The 15,235-nt window shown below is 45.4% G+C and overlaps 1 protein-coding gene across 2 annotated transcripts in view; it reads left to right on the forward strand.

Annotated features, from left to right (window-relative positions):
- Window positions 1–15,235, forward strand: part of LOC137344518 (integrin beta-1-like) — a 98,074-nt gene that overhangs the window by 16,289 nt on the left and 66,550 nt on the right. For both annotated transcript variants that reach the window (XM_068007556.1, XM_068007565.1), the window contains exons 2-5: window positions 1,952–2,021; window positions 2,715–2,800; window positions 7,432–7,648; window positions 11,011–11,181. In XM_068007556.1, the coding sequence (XP_067863657.1) occupies window positions 1,952–2,021; window positions 2,715–2,800; window positions 7,432–7,648; window positions 11,011–11,181 (544 nt within the window). The remainder of the gene's footprint in view (window positions 1–1,951; window positions 2,022–2,714; window positions 2,801–7,431; window positions 7,649–11,010; window positions 11,182–15,235) is intronic.

A 15,235-nucleotide genomic window follows, 5' to 3' on the forward strand; every position in this document is an offset into this window, starting at 1 on the left:
TTGGACGACACCCCCCCCAAGATGTTGGAACCCCCCTCCCGATGTTGCACCCCCTCCCACCGATGTTTGTCCCCCCTCCCCAATGGTGGATCCCCTCCCCGATGGTGGAACACCACCCCCCCACCCCCGATGATGGATCCGCATCTACATCCGACTCTTCAGCCAACCTCTGATCATCTTCCTTGGACCCCCAATCTCTTCCTCAGCCCCCCGATCTTCTTTCCACCTGCCCCCTGAACTCCTCGGCCCCCCGAACTCCTCCCTGGCTCCCCCCCCCACCCCGATCTTCTCCCCAGCCCATGACACCTCCCTCCCCCCCTCGCTCCGATCCCTGGCTGTGGCCTATTGCAGCAGGCCTTCCTGCTCGACAGCCTGTCCATCAGGCCGGCTGATGGGCATGAAACCCGGAAGTGCAATTGATTGGCCTCAGTAAGGTCGCGATGCCCACTTACTTTCCGGTTTTTGCACCTGAAAATCTTCCTCCCCGCTCCCTTTCCGGCTCACAGTTAAAACTTACCCCCAGAACATTTTAAACTACTAGGCTAACAAAATTCACACAAATGAACCCAGTGACATCCGAAGTATACGCGGCTTTGTGGGCTGTATAGTTAGAGCTTGTGGGCAGATATGGTCCATGGGCCATTGTTTGTTCACCACAGATTTATAGTAAATAGCCTTAAAAAAAAGATTTGTCCATTCACGCACTATAGTGGACTGCTTTTTTGTGTGACTTCCTCCAATTCCTTTGAATTTACCTAAAATCACCTCTAGGAGATGTAAGGGATAGGTTACATTTAATCCAGATGTGTTCAAAGTTGAATGTGTAAAATCCAATGAAGTTCCAGTAGGTTTTTAACTCTTTGATAATTGTGTATTTTAATACAAAAATTGCAGATTTTCTTTACAGAACAAAAAAACCTTCCTATGACTTTTGAGAAAATGGGTTCTAAAGTGTGGGGTTCAGTCCAGTTCCATTTATTCTAGGCACTACAATTTGCATTGGATTTTTTTAGAGAAAATGTACCTTCATTTTTCTCAATTGGAGAAATCTTGAAATCCTGTTAAAATATGTAGTGAAATCCTCTCATTATAATTCTAACTAGGCAGCTAATGAAATTTTGTAAAAGCAGTTTCCAGGCTCTGTCAGAAATCTTACTATCAAATCTTCTTTTGTTCAATTTGATACTTTAGATTTATGCTATTGAACTCAATATCTTAAACTTCATCTTTAAATACAAAATGTACATAAGCTGTGCAGTGAAATAGTGTTCTGAAGCTTGTTAAGATTGTTAAAATTGCTGTGGCAGCTGGAATATAATGGCTGGTGCCACATGCTCAGGCTCTGTACACGATTCAGTAACTAGTTCCAATAAGACGTTTCCTCCGTTACACAAATAGGAACTGCCTTGATAAGATAGCTTCTGTGGAAATTGAGTTCCAAATTGGGAAACAGGGAATACCATGTGAAAATCTTTAAAACTGAGGGACTATTTAAAAACTGTCTTAAACACTTTCTATACTTGAGCGTGATCCCAGAATTGCAGAAAACAAACCTGTACTTTGAAGTCAAAGTTTTAACAGTTACATTTCATACTGATCCCTTGGAAGCTTTGGGTTCTGAAATCTGAACATTCGGAACCTTGGCAGGAGAAATGGTGGTGAGACATTGAGAAAGAAGTGGAGCCCTGGTCACTTACTGCCCTAACTTTTCATGGCCCACCTTTTCGCGGAGAAAACCAGTTTATTTATTTATATATTTGGTTATTCCTAAATTTCTAAAAGTAATTGAAGTTTTTTTTAATAATGTGCTGCACAGCAAATAGAATCGGTGAAACAATTTTGAATATTCAGGTAGAATGCTATTTGCCAAAACTTGTACCATTTCTAAACCTGAAGTCTTGTGTGCTTTAACAATGCAAGGATGGAATTAAGAACCCTTTTTTAATTTCAGATGGATTTGAAACATATTCTAAATACAATGCTGATTTGTTGCTGGATGTGGCAGGGTCTTGCTCACTCAGGTAACACCTTTTTTAAAATTTCAAAATATACTTTATTTCATAAAATTTAAGGATTCACACAGTTCAAAGTAAAAAACACAACTCCAAAGCAATACAGTTCAAAACAACACAATACAGATCGTACGCGATACAATTCCATTATTACATTTCAAAACACAGCACATATCTTATAATACACGGTGTACAATACAAAGGTGGGATGGCCTTACACAGTGGCCTTTCCCCATAGAGCCTTTGCGTAGGCTGCACCTCGCTTCAATCCCATAGCACGTACTCCTGGTCGTTAGACTGTGCCAGTCGGCAACAGTCGGTGGAGGACAGCTCCTTCAGCTGGAAGACCAGCAGGTTTCAGGTGGACGAAAAGGCCTCCTTCACCGAGTTGATGGTCTTCCAACAGCAATCGATATCTGTCTCGGTGTGAATCCGAGGGAACAGCCCGTGGAGCTCGGTATATGTGTTACCGAGCCATTGGGGATGAACCGGGACAGATACCAACGCATCTCTCTCCACACCTTCTGCGCAAAGGGGCAGTCCATCAGAAGATGGATGACGGTCTGGTTAAGTTGCTAATTTTGGAGAAATCTGAAGTGTTGCAATTTTCATTCTACAGTTAAATACTTTCTTGCATCTGTTTTGGCGTAAATGATTGCAGACATGTTACAATGGTTCTTAATTTGCCTTTTCATATTACAGATCTCAGTGAGTGTTTAAAAGCCAATGCAAAATCATGTGGGGAATGTATACAAGCTGGGAAAAATTGCGGATGGTGCACAGAAGTCGTAAGTTATCAATGATTTGTCCTTTGAAAATAGAAGATAGTTCCATTTGATGCCAATCTTTTGAAATTTATGGAGGACATTGCAGCAGTGGATTATGACATTGCTTTCAGAAGGGTGAATAACCCATACAATAAGTTCCGCAGCTACAAACTGACACGTAATAGCTTCTTCCCCGAAAAGAAAAGAACTATTTGAACATTTGAACTGCCCCATCAGTCGTGATATAATATGGAGTACTTGTAAGGCATTCTTGGTAATCGTACTGGTTTAATGGAAATTTGTTACTAATATTACTTTGATGAGTTATGAAAAAGGCATCAGTAAAATTACTATTACACTGTCCATCTCAGCTTGTCCATCCAAGAAATAATTTTTAAAAAAGATGCACAGTGTTCTGATTCAAATTTAATACTGAGTAAACCATGTGTATAGTGAACATGTTCCATGCATTTTTGATCAGGATGCATGACCATTTGATGATAGCTGATGTTTGAGAAAACATTAATATTGTTACCAGATATTCCCTCAGGTACGGAGGTGCTTCTCACTCCCATAAACAGTCTGAGCATCTTTAGATATGGGTGTGCTCGTAATGCTCAGTGTCTAATATCATAACCTGGGCTGTAATAGTAGTCCCCCCATTGTGATCTCAATTGGATATTGTGCCTTTTGCTTGTGTCCTTAAGTGCGCTTCTACAACCTTTCCAAAGGCAGACTGAAACATTTTAATGAGACAGTCTCATCGGAGCCATTGAACTGCTTTATTTACAGACAGCAAGTGGCTATAAAGAGTAATGGATGCAATCAAATCTCACCTTGATTCAACTACAGAACTCTCCTCAAGAAATAGAAAAATAATTTTTAAAAAGTCACACTATGCCTATTAGCAGACTCCCTTAACTTTTCCCAGGCAGCATTTCTGATTCTGACCAGCTCTGGGCTTGAGTTGAGTGAGTTTCCCCTCTACCTACCCAGACACAGCTGGCTGACATTGCCCCATATCTCTTTTTCCTTTTCTTTCTTATGTCCCCAGTTAGTGGGTGGGCAGTCCCTCTTAATTCATCCCCCTTCAGTGATTCACCAGTAGCCGTGCCATTAAAACAGGCTACCTCTCCTACCCCTTATATAGAATTACATAGAATGTACAGCACAGAAACAGGCCATTCGGCCCAAGTGGTCCATGTCGGTGTTTGTGGGTTTAAAGAAAACATCTTCTGATGTGCTCAAAATGAATAGAGGTCATCTGGGATGAGACAATTGACCTTCATTGTCTCAGTTTGATGTAGACGGTGAGCCGTGACCTTCCACAAACTGGCTCATCTAGCTTTGATGCACAAGTTCATTGCCTGCAGCTTGTGGCTTTTTTTTAAACCAGTGAGCATTCTAGCTAAGAGTAATGGATGTTTCCAGCTAGTTACTGTAGCAGCTGCTCATATAGTCAGCAATTGTTCACTAACCAGCAACTTATTTTTTTTATATTTCAATATATACTTTATTTTATAACATTTAAAGATACCACAATTCCAAGGCGATACAATTCAAAACAATACAACATGGATTGCACACAATACAATTCCAATATTACAATTTAAAACACAGTACATATCTTTTAATACATCCTGTACAATACAAGGTGGGGTGGCCTTACACGGTGGCCTTTCACTAACCAGAAATTTAATCCAAACTCTAAGCAGTGCTGGTGAGCTCAACGATTGTCGACTGTAAGGCCAGTTGTTACTGTGGCCAGCTAGAAACTTCCGTTAAGGTTGAGCAAGCTGAGAAAGGCAAAACACAGGGGCCATGAAATTCCTATTGGCCTCCTCCAACAGCGGAAGAGCGGAGGAGCCGGATATGAGTTGGGCCAAGTGAGGAGGTCCAGACCCTGTTCCAAATTATAGGGGCGGGGTCATTTACATACCTGTGGCATTGCACCAGTAAGGATGCGCCAGTGCTGCCCATTCTGCTCTGCCGGCAACAAAGTCAGAGCGATGCCATGCTGCTCCAACAGAGGAAAGGAGACCCAGGCAACATCCAACAAAAAGGAGCCAGTATTTTTTTTAAGGTAATCGATCCGCCACTGGAAGAGTTTTGGGATCTTTCTTGGGCCTCAGCGAGACTAACACCAGCTCTCAGCTGAATCCTTTAAAGGGCGTACCGGGTGAAAGTCCCAGGGAAGCTCGAGAATTCTCCCATACAGAGCCCCTTGACATGGGGACGAGGTGGAAGATTGGCCCATGTTCCTCCCCCACTGAAATTTCTCCTATGGGTGCAACACGGGCAGAACTGGGTCCTGCTCCACTCTCTGGTCCCCTGACTGAAGATTCACTTCACTTATATCTTGGCGATGATCAAAGGTACTTTAAAATATGCTGCCGACTAAAGGTATAATGCCAGTGAGGGGAAGGGGAAGGGGAGGGGGGATCTGACTGGGACTGCCAGAAAAGCATTCCCTTTATTGTCTGTGATTTTGGCCATTCTCTCCACAAATTTCCCACGATTTTCATCAACTTTTGCCAAACCTATTATCACAGTGTGCCAGGACTGTGTGCAGTCTGCAGCCAGGATCTCAAGTATGCAGGAGACATGCAGAGTTGGAGCATCTCTTAGGAATGGTGCTACTGATGAAGTCAAGATGTTGAGGGCCACTGTCCAAGAAGCTATAAAGGCTAGTTTTGGAAACAAATTAGCCATGAAAGAAGCAATAAAAGACCTCACATGAGTACAACGGTCTTTGCTGACAGAGCTCCGTGGTTGTGGTGTCTAATCGAGGACTTGGTACAAGAAATTGTATGCTGCAGTACCACAGAAACAGGTGGGAGACTCTCTATCCACCAGTCCCTTACCAGCACCTGCCTCTGAGCAAGTAACAGGAAAGGTACCCCAAAGCCAGAGTAGGACAGGCGAATAGTGGCACATGTTCAGTCTAATGTATGTCTGCAACATATAGAGGACGGTGGCCAGCAAGAGGGTGCTCAGGAGACCTCTCAGGAGCCTGCCTCACCTACTTCTTCCAATAGAGCATCACTTAGGATAGGGCAGGAAAGTGGAGTTGAGGTCGAAGATCAGCCATGATCTCGTTGAATGGCGGAGCAGACTTGAGGGGCTGTATGGCCTACTCCTGCTCCTATTTCTTATGTTCTTAGAAGTAGTGCCTGAGCAAGAAATTCACAAAACTTAGCAGACAACATGGCAATGTATCATGTTAAGCATATGGCACATGTACAAATATTAAAGTTTGTGTGTGGTTTTGCCCACGTTTGTCTTCAACTATGTTTGGAGTGGGTATCTACATCTCTCGGGATTGTTTTCTGTTTTTCCCCTTGCACAGCTAGGGAGCATCCGGTTCCATCAAAATATCTATACTATGAGCACTCCCTGCAAAACATGCACCGTTGTTAGTAATGGTCGCACTCCATCAGAACAGTGAGGGAGCAGTACTCCTTTCTGTGATTAAAGGGAGGGCATTGCTTGCAGGTGCATGAATAATGTTTTGAGTACAATTAATGGTGACTCTTACTCAGAGAATGCCACATGACTGGTAAAATCAGGTCTGCCTATTAGATCAGCTGGTGCTGATGCCTATGGTGAAGTTGATGTTTGCTAATTTGATGATTGCTGATGTATATTGGCTGATCCAAGTGATATCTCCTGTTAGCCCGGAAGATCCCAATGGCATAGAAGTAGAATGCAGTGGTCACTTAGATTCTGGTAAACGGCGAGTCGGACTTTAAAAGACTTAAGGACAACATAGTCAAGTGTGCAGAATGGGCAGATGGGTGACCGATGAAATTTAATGCAGAAAAATGTGAGGTAATGCATTTTGTAAGGAAAAATGAGGACGCTGAATGGTGTAGAGGAAGACCTAGGCATTCAAATACATAATACTGTACCTTGAAAGTGCAAGTGTAGGTAAATGAAGCCATAACAATGGCCATAACAATGGCCATTGGCATTTTGGGTTTTATAAATAGAAAAGATGTAATGATAAATATGTACAAAACATTGGATAGGTCACAGTTAGATTGCTGTGTGCAGTTTTAGATACTCCATTATAAAAAGGACATCAAAGCCGTAGAGAGAGAGAGAGAGAGCATAAAGCATAGATTCATCAGGAAGATACAGGGATAAGAAAGTATAGCGCTGAGGAGAGACAAGATATTAGGACTATTTCCACTGGAGTAGAGAAGGCTTAGAGGAGACGTAATAGAGGTTTTTAATAATATGAAAGGTTTTCATAGTGTGAAAAGAGAAAGACTATTTTCTTTGGTTGGGAAATAAATGACAATAGGTTGTCAATTTAATTGTCACGAAGAGAATGAAGAGAGGGATTAAGAGAAATGTCTTTGTAGAGTTGCTAGACCATAGAGAATAGTTGAGGCAGAGAGCATTGCATCTTTTAAAGGAAAACTGCATAAATGTTTGAATCAGAGCAAGATACATGACTATGGGGAGAGAGCAGGGTAATGCAATTAGTTTTGGATTGCTCTAACTGAAAACTGGCACAGCCACGATGGGCAGAATGGCCTCCTTCTGTGCTGTAAACTTCAATGGTTCCATAACAAAAAGGAAATTCCTATAAGCCGTATTGCCAGTGAAGCACATGAACTTACTTAATTTGTCCTTTTTAATAGGAATTCTTGCAGCAGGGGGAATTAACAGTGGCACGCTGTGATGATGTAGAATCATTAAAAAAGAGAGGATGTTCGATGGAAGATATTGAAAATCCCAAAGGTTCACTGACAGTAAAGACTGATAAAAATCTGACTGGCCCTGCACGTGGTGAGAAGATAAATTTGGAGGACATCACACAAATTCGACCACAGAAGCTTACCCTGAAATTACGATCAGGTACTTCAACTGCAATAAAGCCTGGAAAATGCTCCAGGTGAATCTAATCGGAAACTGTTTTGTATGAGTTAATAGTCATCATTATCTATTTATGGGAGCAGAACAGTAACATCAACTGTTGTGCTCCCACAAATATATATGTAAACTATATTTGTTTGAAAAGAGTTGTTAAGTACAGTTTTGATAAAGATTTATAGTCAAAATGTTAACCTATCTTTCTCTTTATTGGTACTGATTTTTAGCATTTTATGTCTTTATTTCAGATTTCCAATGTTCATAGAGTCATAGAATCATAGAAATTTACAGCACAGAAGGAGGCCATTTGGCCCATCGTGTCTGTGCCAGACGAAAAAGAGTTATCCAACCTAATCCCACTTTCCAGCTCTTGGTCCATAGCCTTGTAGGTTATGACACCTCAAGTGCATATCCAAGTACTTTTTAAATGTGATGAGGATTTCTGCCTCTACCACCCTTTCAGGCAATGAGTTCCAGACCCCCACCACCCTCTGGGTGAAAAAATTTCACCTCAACTCCCCTCTAATCCTTCTACCAATTACTTTAAATCTATGCCCCCTGGTTATTGATCTCTCTGCTAAGGGAAATAGGTCCTTCCTATCCAGTCTATCTAGGCCCCTCATAATTTTATACACCTCAATTAAATCTCCCCATAGCCTCCTCTGTTCCAAAGAAAACAACCCCAGACTATCCAATCTTTCCTCATACCTAAAATTCTCCAGTCCTGGCAACATCCTCGTAAATCTCCTTTGTACCCTCTCTAGTGCAATCACATCTTTCTTGTAATGTGGAGACCAGAACTGTACGCAGTACTCTAGCTGTGGCCTAACTAGTGTATAATGCACAACCTCCCTGCTTTTATATTCTATGCCTCGGCCAATAAAGTTCACTTCCTTTTATGTCTACTGCTATGTAATGGGTCATGAAATTCAGCAGAGGTTCCTCTGATCTCCTGCTGTAACTCTGGCGGGAGACAAGTGGAAACTCCATGGGAAAGGCAGAGACCCAGTTATGTCAGGTCTCCGCCATTTTTTGGGTGTTTCTGAAGATCCTCGTATGAGGTCGAATTTCCATCTGCCTTTACAAGGTAAATGATGAGGCTTGACTGCGCCCAGTGACAGCTGGTATGCCCAGTAAGGTGAGGCATAATGGCCAGCACAAGGGCTCATGTTGGCTTCCCCAGTAGGGTCGAGGCCTGGTAAGTGGCCTGAACCCCTCCGAAGAGGAATGTTTTTTCTGGTCAGAGCAGTGCCAGGGATGGCTATGGTGGGGAGAGGGGGGTGAAGTCTGGCCGCATGGATCAGGTGGGTGCCAGATATGTGTCTGAACTAGGGCTTGTGCCCACCTGCGCCATAGCAAATGAAGTGCCCTCTTACCGACCCTACATACTTTAGCGGGGTCAGTACTGGAGGGCATTGTTGGGTGTGATCCCCGCGGTACTTCCCGGGATTGCAGCCTGTGGAATTTCAGAGTTGTAAACTTGACCAGCTGTTTAAATTGCTTGATAGATCTGATTGCTGTGGTTTTACACAATGGTCCAGTTCATTCCAATATGATGATATTGCCTAATCACAGCACTCAAACTATTGTATATAAAGAATTATAAAGTTACTTCCATGAAGCTCGATGTCTACTTTTATTTAAAATATGTCTTCCAACATTTCCTATCTTTCCATGAAGCCCACGTCTGCCCAAGAATCAAATATCACATCTACAGCTGGGAGGCTGTTATAGTAGTTCATCACTCTGTCACAGGAAAGATGAAAAAGCTTTTTGTCTGAGAGGCGATCCTTGACTCACCTCTAACCTTCAATCTCCTCTCCCTGAAAGGGGGAGGGGGAGGGGGAGCAGGGAACCTTTCTTGTCTCTCTTTTATCAATACTACTGTAGTCAGTGCTCCGCTCACCTTGCCTCGCTTTTTGCTTCTCAGCTACAAATATGCCATCTGGCACACTGTTCCTCTCTCTGCATCTTCATCAAAATCAAAACTCAATGTACCTTCTCCTACTTTAGCTCATTCTTTCCCAGGACCATAACAGCATGGAACTCCTTACCTATCTTAGTTTGTTCTTCCTCCTTCAGGCTTTTGAAACAAAGGCTTTGCATCTTGTAAACACTTCTCCCTGACTAAGCTCATTTTATCTCCTATTTGAAGTTGAGATGGTCATCATACATTTTTCATGTAGTATTATGATCACCCAATTCTTTGCTGAGAATTGGTTTGATGGAGTTTTATTGGACTATTCCTACCACATTCTAAGAATTCATTAAGTCACTGATTACTGTAATGTGGTAGAATTTCTTAGTCACTCTTCTGAAAGCTGATTCCCACCCACTGCCACCCCCCTATTCCAACATGGTCTAAGACACAGAAAATGCACTAGACATCCTGTGATGTAGATGGACTTGCGCCTATCATGACAGTTATTATAGTATAACAGTAATAACCTCACTTTACTAGTACTGTACAATGAAACAGATTCCTCAACACAGCTCAGTGGGCTCCCAGCAGGATTCCTTCTGCCAAGAGGGAGCCTGCCCTTGCCCAGCGGTGAATCCTGAGAAGAGACTGCCAGGCAGTGAAAAGGGAAGAAGCACCCTGAATAACGGAAGATTGGCATCCTGGTAGGCCTCAGTGGAGACTGAGACCTACACAAGAAGGCAAGTGGGGATTGGAATGGAGAGAGAGGAGGTCATTACAAGTCCCTCAATGCCCTCTACCTCCCATGGGGGAGCAGAGAGTCTGTATCTTGGGGCTTACCACTACCTTCCCCATGGTGGCCCTGGGAAGTGGTGGTAAATAGGCTGGATGGAAGGGAAATCCTCTGGCACACATGCCCAGTGGCCCCACTACCATTCGCAGGCAGTGGTGGGGAGGAGTGTTCAGCAGCAATCCCAGGGAGGGAGGGAAATCCCAATCAAGGCGGTGAGCTGGGGGTAGGCCTCCCTGCTTGCATTTTCCGTCATTCCGTGCTGCGATCTTCACCTGGTTTTGGGTGGGATCATGGAAGAGAATCCTGGCCCAAAACCCCCTGCTCTTTTTCAAATAGTCCTTTGAGGTCTTTTACAAACTGAAAGATGGCACCTCTGACAATGCAGCACTCCCTCCATACTTCACTAAAGCGTTAGCCTTAATCACTTGCTCAAGTTCAAGAATGGGACTTGAATCCACAACCATCTGACTCAGAGGCCAGAATGCTACCAGTGGAGTCTAGTTGCTGACTTTTGCCAGGATTAGTACCTCTTCAAGAAATCTCCCAAAACTATTAATTGTGTAAATTTAGACCATTTACATTTACAGTTCATTTTTGTGAATTTCTGGCACTAACATTTTTGTTTTTTTTCAGGAGAACCGCAAACCTTCCCATTGTATTTTAAGAGAGCTGAAGACTACCCCATTGACCTCTATTATCTTATGGACCTCTCCCTTTCTATGAAGGATGACTTGGAAAACATGAAGATGTTAGGAATTGAATTGAAGAAGGAAATGTGGAAGATAACTTCTGATTTCAGAATTGGTAAAAAAAAATTATCCTTAAGCTTCGTTATCATGATCCAGGCCCTTGAAATGATATAAAAGAACATGGGGGTTAAATTGGTTAACCCCCGAAAATATGTGCTGCGATCGTGATGCGCGATTAACCCGCGCCTGGTTGTTGAGATGCAGGCAGCGCGTAACATTCGTGCTGTCTGGTGATTGCAGTGATTGCTGCGTGCAGCCAGGTCTACCTGCATTGTTGATTGGCTGCATGCACCAGCAAGGGGCCCCAATATCGGGAGTGGTTAGCACTACTTAAAGGCAGCCTGTATCTCTTAAAGGAAAGGTGCACTGTGGCTGCATGGAGACCTGGAATTGGTGTGGCAACTAACTCTGTTCTGGAATATACTGAAGAATGGCTGGGTCTGCGAGAGAGCATGCACCAAGGTTCTCGGATGATGCACTAGAAGCCTTGGTGCAAGAGGTGGACTCACGGAGGGGCATCCTTTATCCACAGGGGGCCAGAAGGCCCTCCAGACACATACTGAGGAGGCAGTGAGAGGAAGTGGCGCACGAGGTGAATGCCAGTAGCGCTGCACCACGCACATGGATGCAGTACAGGAAGAAGTTCAATGATTTGACCCGAGTGGTCAAGGTGAGTGACTTCAACTGTCAAGTGGCATATCCAACCAGCTGCACCACTAGCCTCATCCACTGCTCCACGCACTACACCCCTATCACCCACCTAGCAACAAACTCTTTCCATCAGTAGCAACTCTTCCAATCAGATGCTTCATCTCACCCTCACAAATTACCACACATGCAAGCCGCACACCCACAACTCACAGGTCACACTCACTGGCAGCTATTCAACCACGACAGCCACATCACCCAAACATCTTGCAGGACACTCACTGACACACTTCCCTCTTTCTTGCAGGAGAAGGTGGTGCTTTACACTAGGCAGCAAGAAAGACCTGGGGTGAGGACAGGCACGCCTACACGTCCTCACCCCCATGGTGGACACCATGCTGGCAATCATTGGATGGGCCGTCGCTGCGGCCGTGGCCATTGGCAGTGCTGGAGGTATCAATGATGAGGGTCCCTGCATACCTAATCCTCCTTCTCGCTCCCCACTTCTCCCTCATCCCACAATCTTTTCTGACTCACTTGTGTGCTCACACCATCTGCAGCACATCTTACTTTCTCCTCTCCCCTCATTACAACTCAACCCGTGTCCCTTTGTCATTTCAGATACTCAAGAACTGGAACTGGCACCGTCAGAGGAGGCAGAGGACGATGACAGTGATGATGCACACACACCGTCACTCGATCTTACAGTCGCAGCCACCAGCTCAGATACTGACACTGCGCGTAGTTTAGAGGTTAGGTTAGAGGAGCGATCTGCACGTGATGAGACACCGAGCACAAGTGTGCAGGAGCCGGGGCGGGGGGAACGGATACGGCAGGTGCCAGCTCGCTGGAGGGCGAGGTCGCACACTAGTTCTGCTGCAGAGGAGTCAGATGATGACTTCGATGGGCTAGGCTACAGAAGAAGGCCGATGGGCATACACAACCAAATGCTTGGTGCACTGGAAAGCCTGCCAGAAAGCCTACGCACAATGCCAAGGGGCATGGTGGAGTCCAGCTACAACTTAGCACATGGCTTTGAGCAGAACTTGGAGCCCATCCTTTCCCACATGGAACGGGCATCAGCACACGTGTGGAACCCACTATGATACAGCGTCTGATGACCAATGTCATGGCTTTTATTGCAGCACAAACATCTGCCATCCAAGGACTGACTGCTGTGTTTGGAGCTCAGACTGCCACCTTGGAAACTCAGACTGCTGCCTTGGAAACTCAGACTGCTGCCTTGGAAACTAGACTGCTGCTATCGTGGCTCCGGGTACCCCTGTGGAATGGGAATTCCAGGGCATCACAGCAGTCCACAATCTGTACTCCAGCAGATCACCAGGATTGATAAGGCGCTGCCCTGGGAGAACGGTAATGGCACCATGGAAGATGAACTTGCTGTCCTCTCTCAGGATGACAGCATTCCTGTTCCCACCCCTGCCACTTCACCAGTGCCCCTGTTGTTGCCTGTCAGCCAGCCAGGCCAGACTGCTGCAGCCCAGGCCGAGATGGTGCAGTCTGAAGATGGGCCCGCCCGGCCCAGAGCTGCTCGAGGTCGTCCTCCAAGGCCACCTGCACACTGCTCCATTGGAGGTCAGCAGCCTTCCACCACCCATGCTCCAACCACCGGTGATGCACCTCATTGGAGCACTAGGAAAGATAAAGGCACACAACAACAGGCACTAAGGGAAGGAACAAGGGTGAATAGTTTCAGTTTGTCTGAATCATTACGTGTTAATTTATAAATTTTGATTTGAATTTTGCTTTTGTATTGGTTTTCATTTCTACAATGTGCTGATGGAGGAAGCAATGTGTAATCATAAGGAGGACGATTTGATGGTCATGTGGGAGTGGAAAGGTAAGGAGTGTGGGACTGTTGGTGAATGGGGAGGTGTTGTTGAGGTTATTGGTATCGCTCATTAATAATCTGATCACGCAGAGCCCTGGCAAACAGGGCCTGTCTACCTTGTAGCCTCCCTGCCTCTTCCTCCACTTCCTGCTGCACTTCCTCCTCCTCCACTTCCTCCTCCATCTCTTCCTCCACCTCCTCCACCTCTGGCTCAGGTTCTCGCCGGATAGGTGGTGGCAAGGGCTGTTCCCTCATAATGGCGAGATTGTTCAGCGTGCAGCATACCACGACAAATCTTGATACCCGCTCAGCTGAGTACTGCAGGGCTTATCCAGAGCAGCCCAGGCAACTGAAGTGTTGCTTGAAGATGCCTATGATGTGCTCGATGATCTTCCGTTATACACCTGCTGTGCATGTGTGCGTGCGTTCTGGAGACATGAGGGGATAAACCTTGTCACCTAGTAGCCAGCCTTTGACTTGCTGTGCTGGTTGACATATAGGTGGCACATTGGACTGCCGCAGAATGAAGGAATCATGACTGCTGCCAGGATATCTTGCATGATGCACTCCATGTAGTCGCACACCAGCTGCACACTGAGGGAGTGGAATCCCTTTCTGTTCATATGGCCGAGTTGTGATATGGAGCACGCACGGCAATATGGGTGCAGTCAATGGCACCCTGCACCACGGGGAAGCCTGCAATGCGAGAAAACCCTCGTGCTCGCTCTCGCTGCTTGTCTCTGTCAAGAGGGAATGTGATGAATCTGTTTCGGAGTGCGTACAGAGCCTCAGTGACCTCCCTTATACAGCAGTGCACTGCAAACTGTGAGATGTTGCTTATATCGCCAGCAGCAGCCAGAAAGGAGCCAGAGCCGTAAAAATTAAGCGCCACGGTTACCTTGACAGCCACAGGCAATGCTGTTCTTGCCCTGCTCTGAGGCTGCAGTTGTGACTGCAGCAGTTGTCAAATCTCAGTCATGACCTCTTTCGTGACCCGCAGCCGTCGGATGCACTGGTCGTCGCTGAGGTTGAGGTAAGAAAATTGGTCCCTGAAAGCCCTCCTTGGATATGGCCTCCTGCTGAGTGCCCTTCGCCGCCTCCTCCTCCTCCTCCTCCCTCTTCTGGCAGCTTGTCCCCTTCTGTGTGTCTCTCTTCTTGCTCCCAGTCTTGTTCAATTCCCAGAGGAAGCCCTAGCAGGCCACCCATGTCTGGCAGCAACCTTGTTCAGCACACTATTTTAAATGCCACTAATGGTACTGCACGACCAGCCAGACCACTCTATATAATATTGTAACTTTCTCCAAGTATAGGAAACTTCCTCAAACACCCACAATTTTACCAGCAGCCAGAATAACTAATCCAGCAACTAATCCTGTAACTCCTGCTTGCTCCCTTTAAATAGCGCTGGTGGGGGGGTCCTTTAACTCCTGTTCAGCTGTGCAAGGTTAGGACAGTGCGTAGGCTGGAGCGGGGAGTTCAAAAATGGCGCCAGCTGCTTCAAATCAGTGTTGCACACTGATTAACGTCACGATCTACCCACTCTACATGCTGATGATGTTCGTTAGGTGCACGCGCGCAAACCCCTTTACCAAGCTGGCGTCCTGCACGT

The sequence above is a fragment of the Heptranchias perlo genome, chromosome 2 (genome assembly GCF_035084215.1).
Source record: "Heptranchias perlo isolate sHepPer1 chromosome 2, sHepPer1.hap1, whole genome shotgun sequence".
Taxonomy (NCBI): Eukaryota; Metazoa; Chordata; class Chondrichthyes; order Hexanchiformes; family Hexanchidae; genus Heptranchias; species Heptranchias perlo.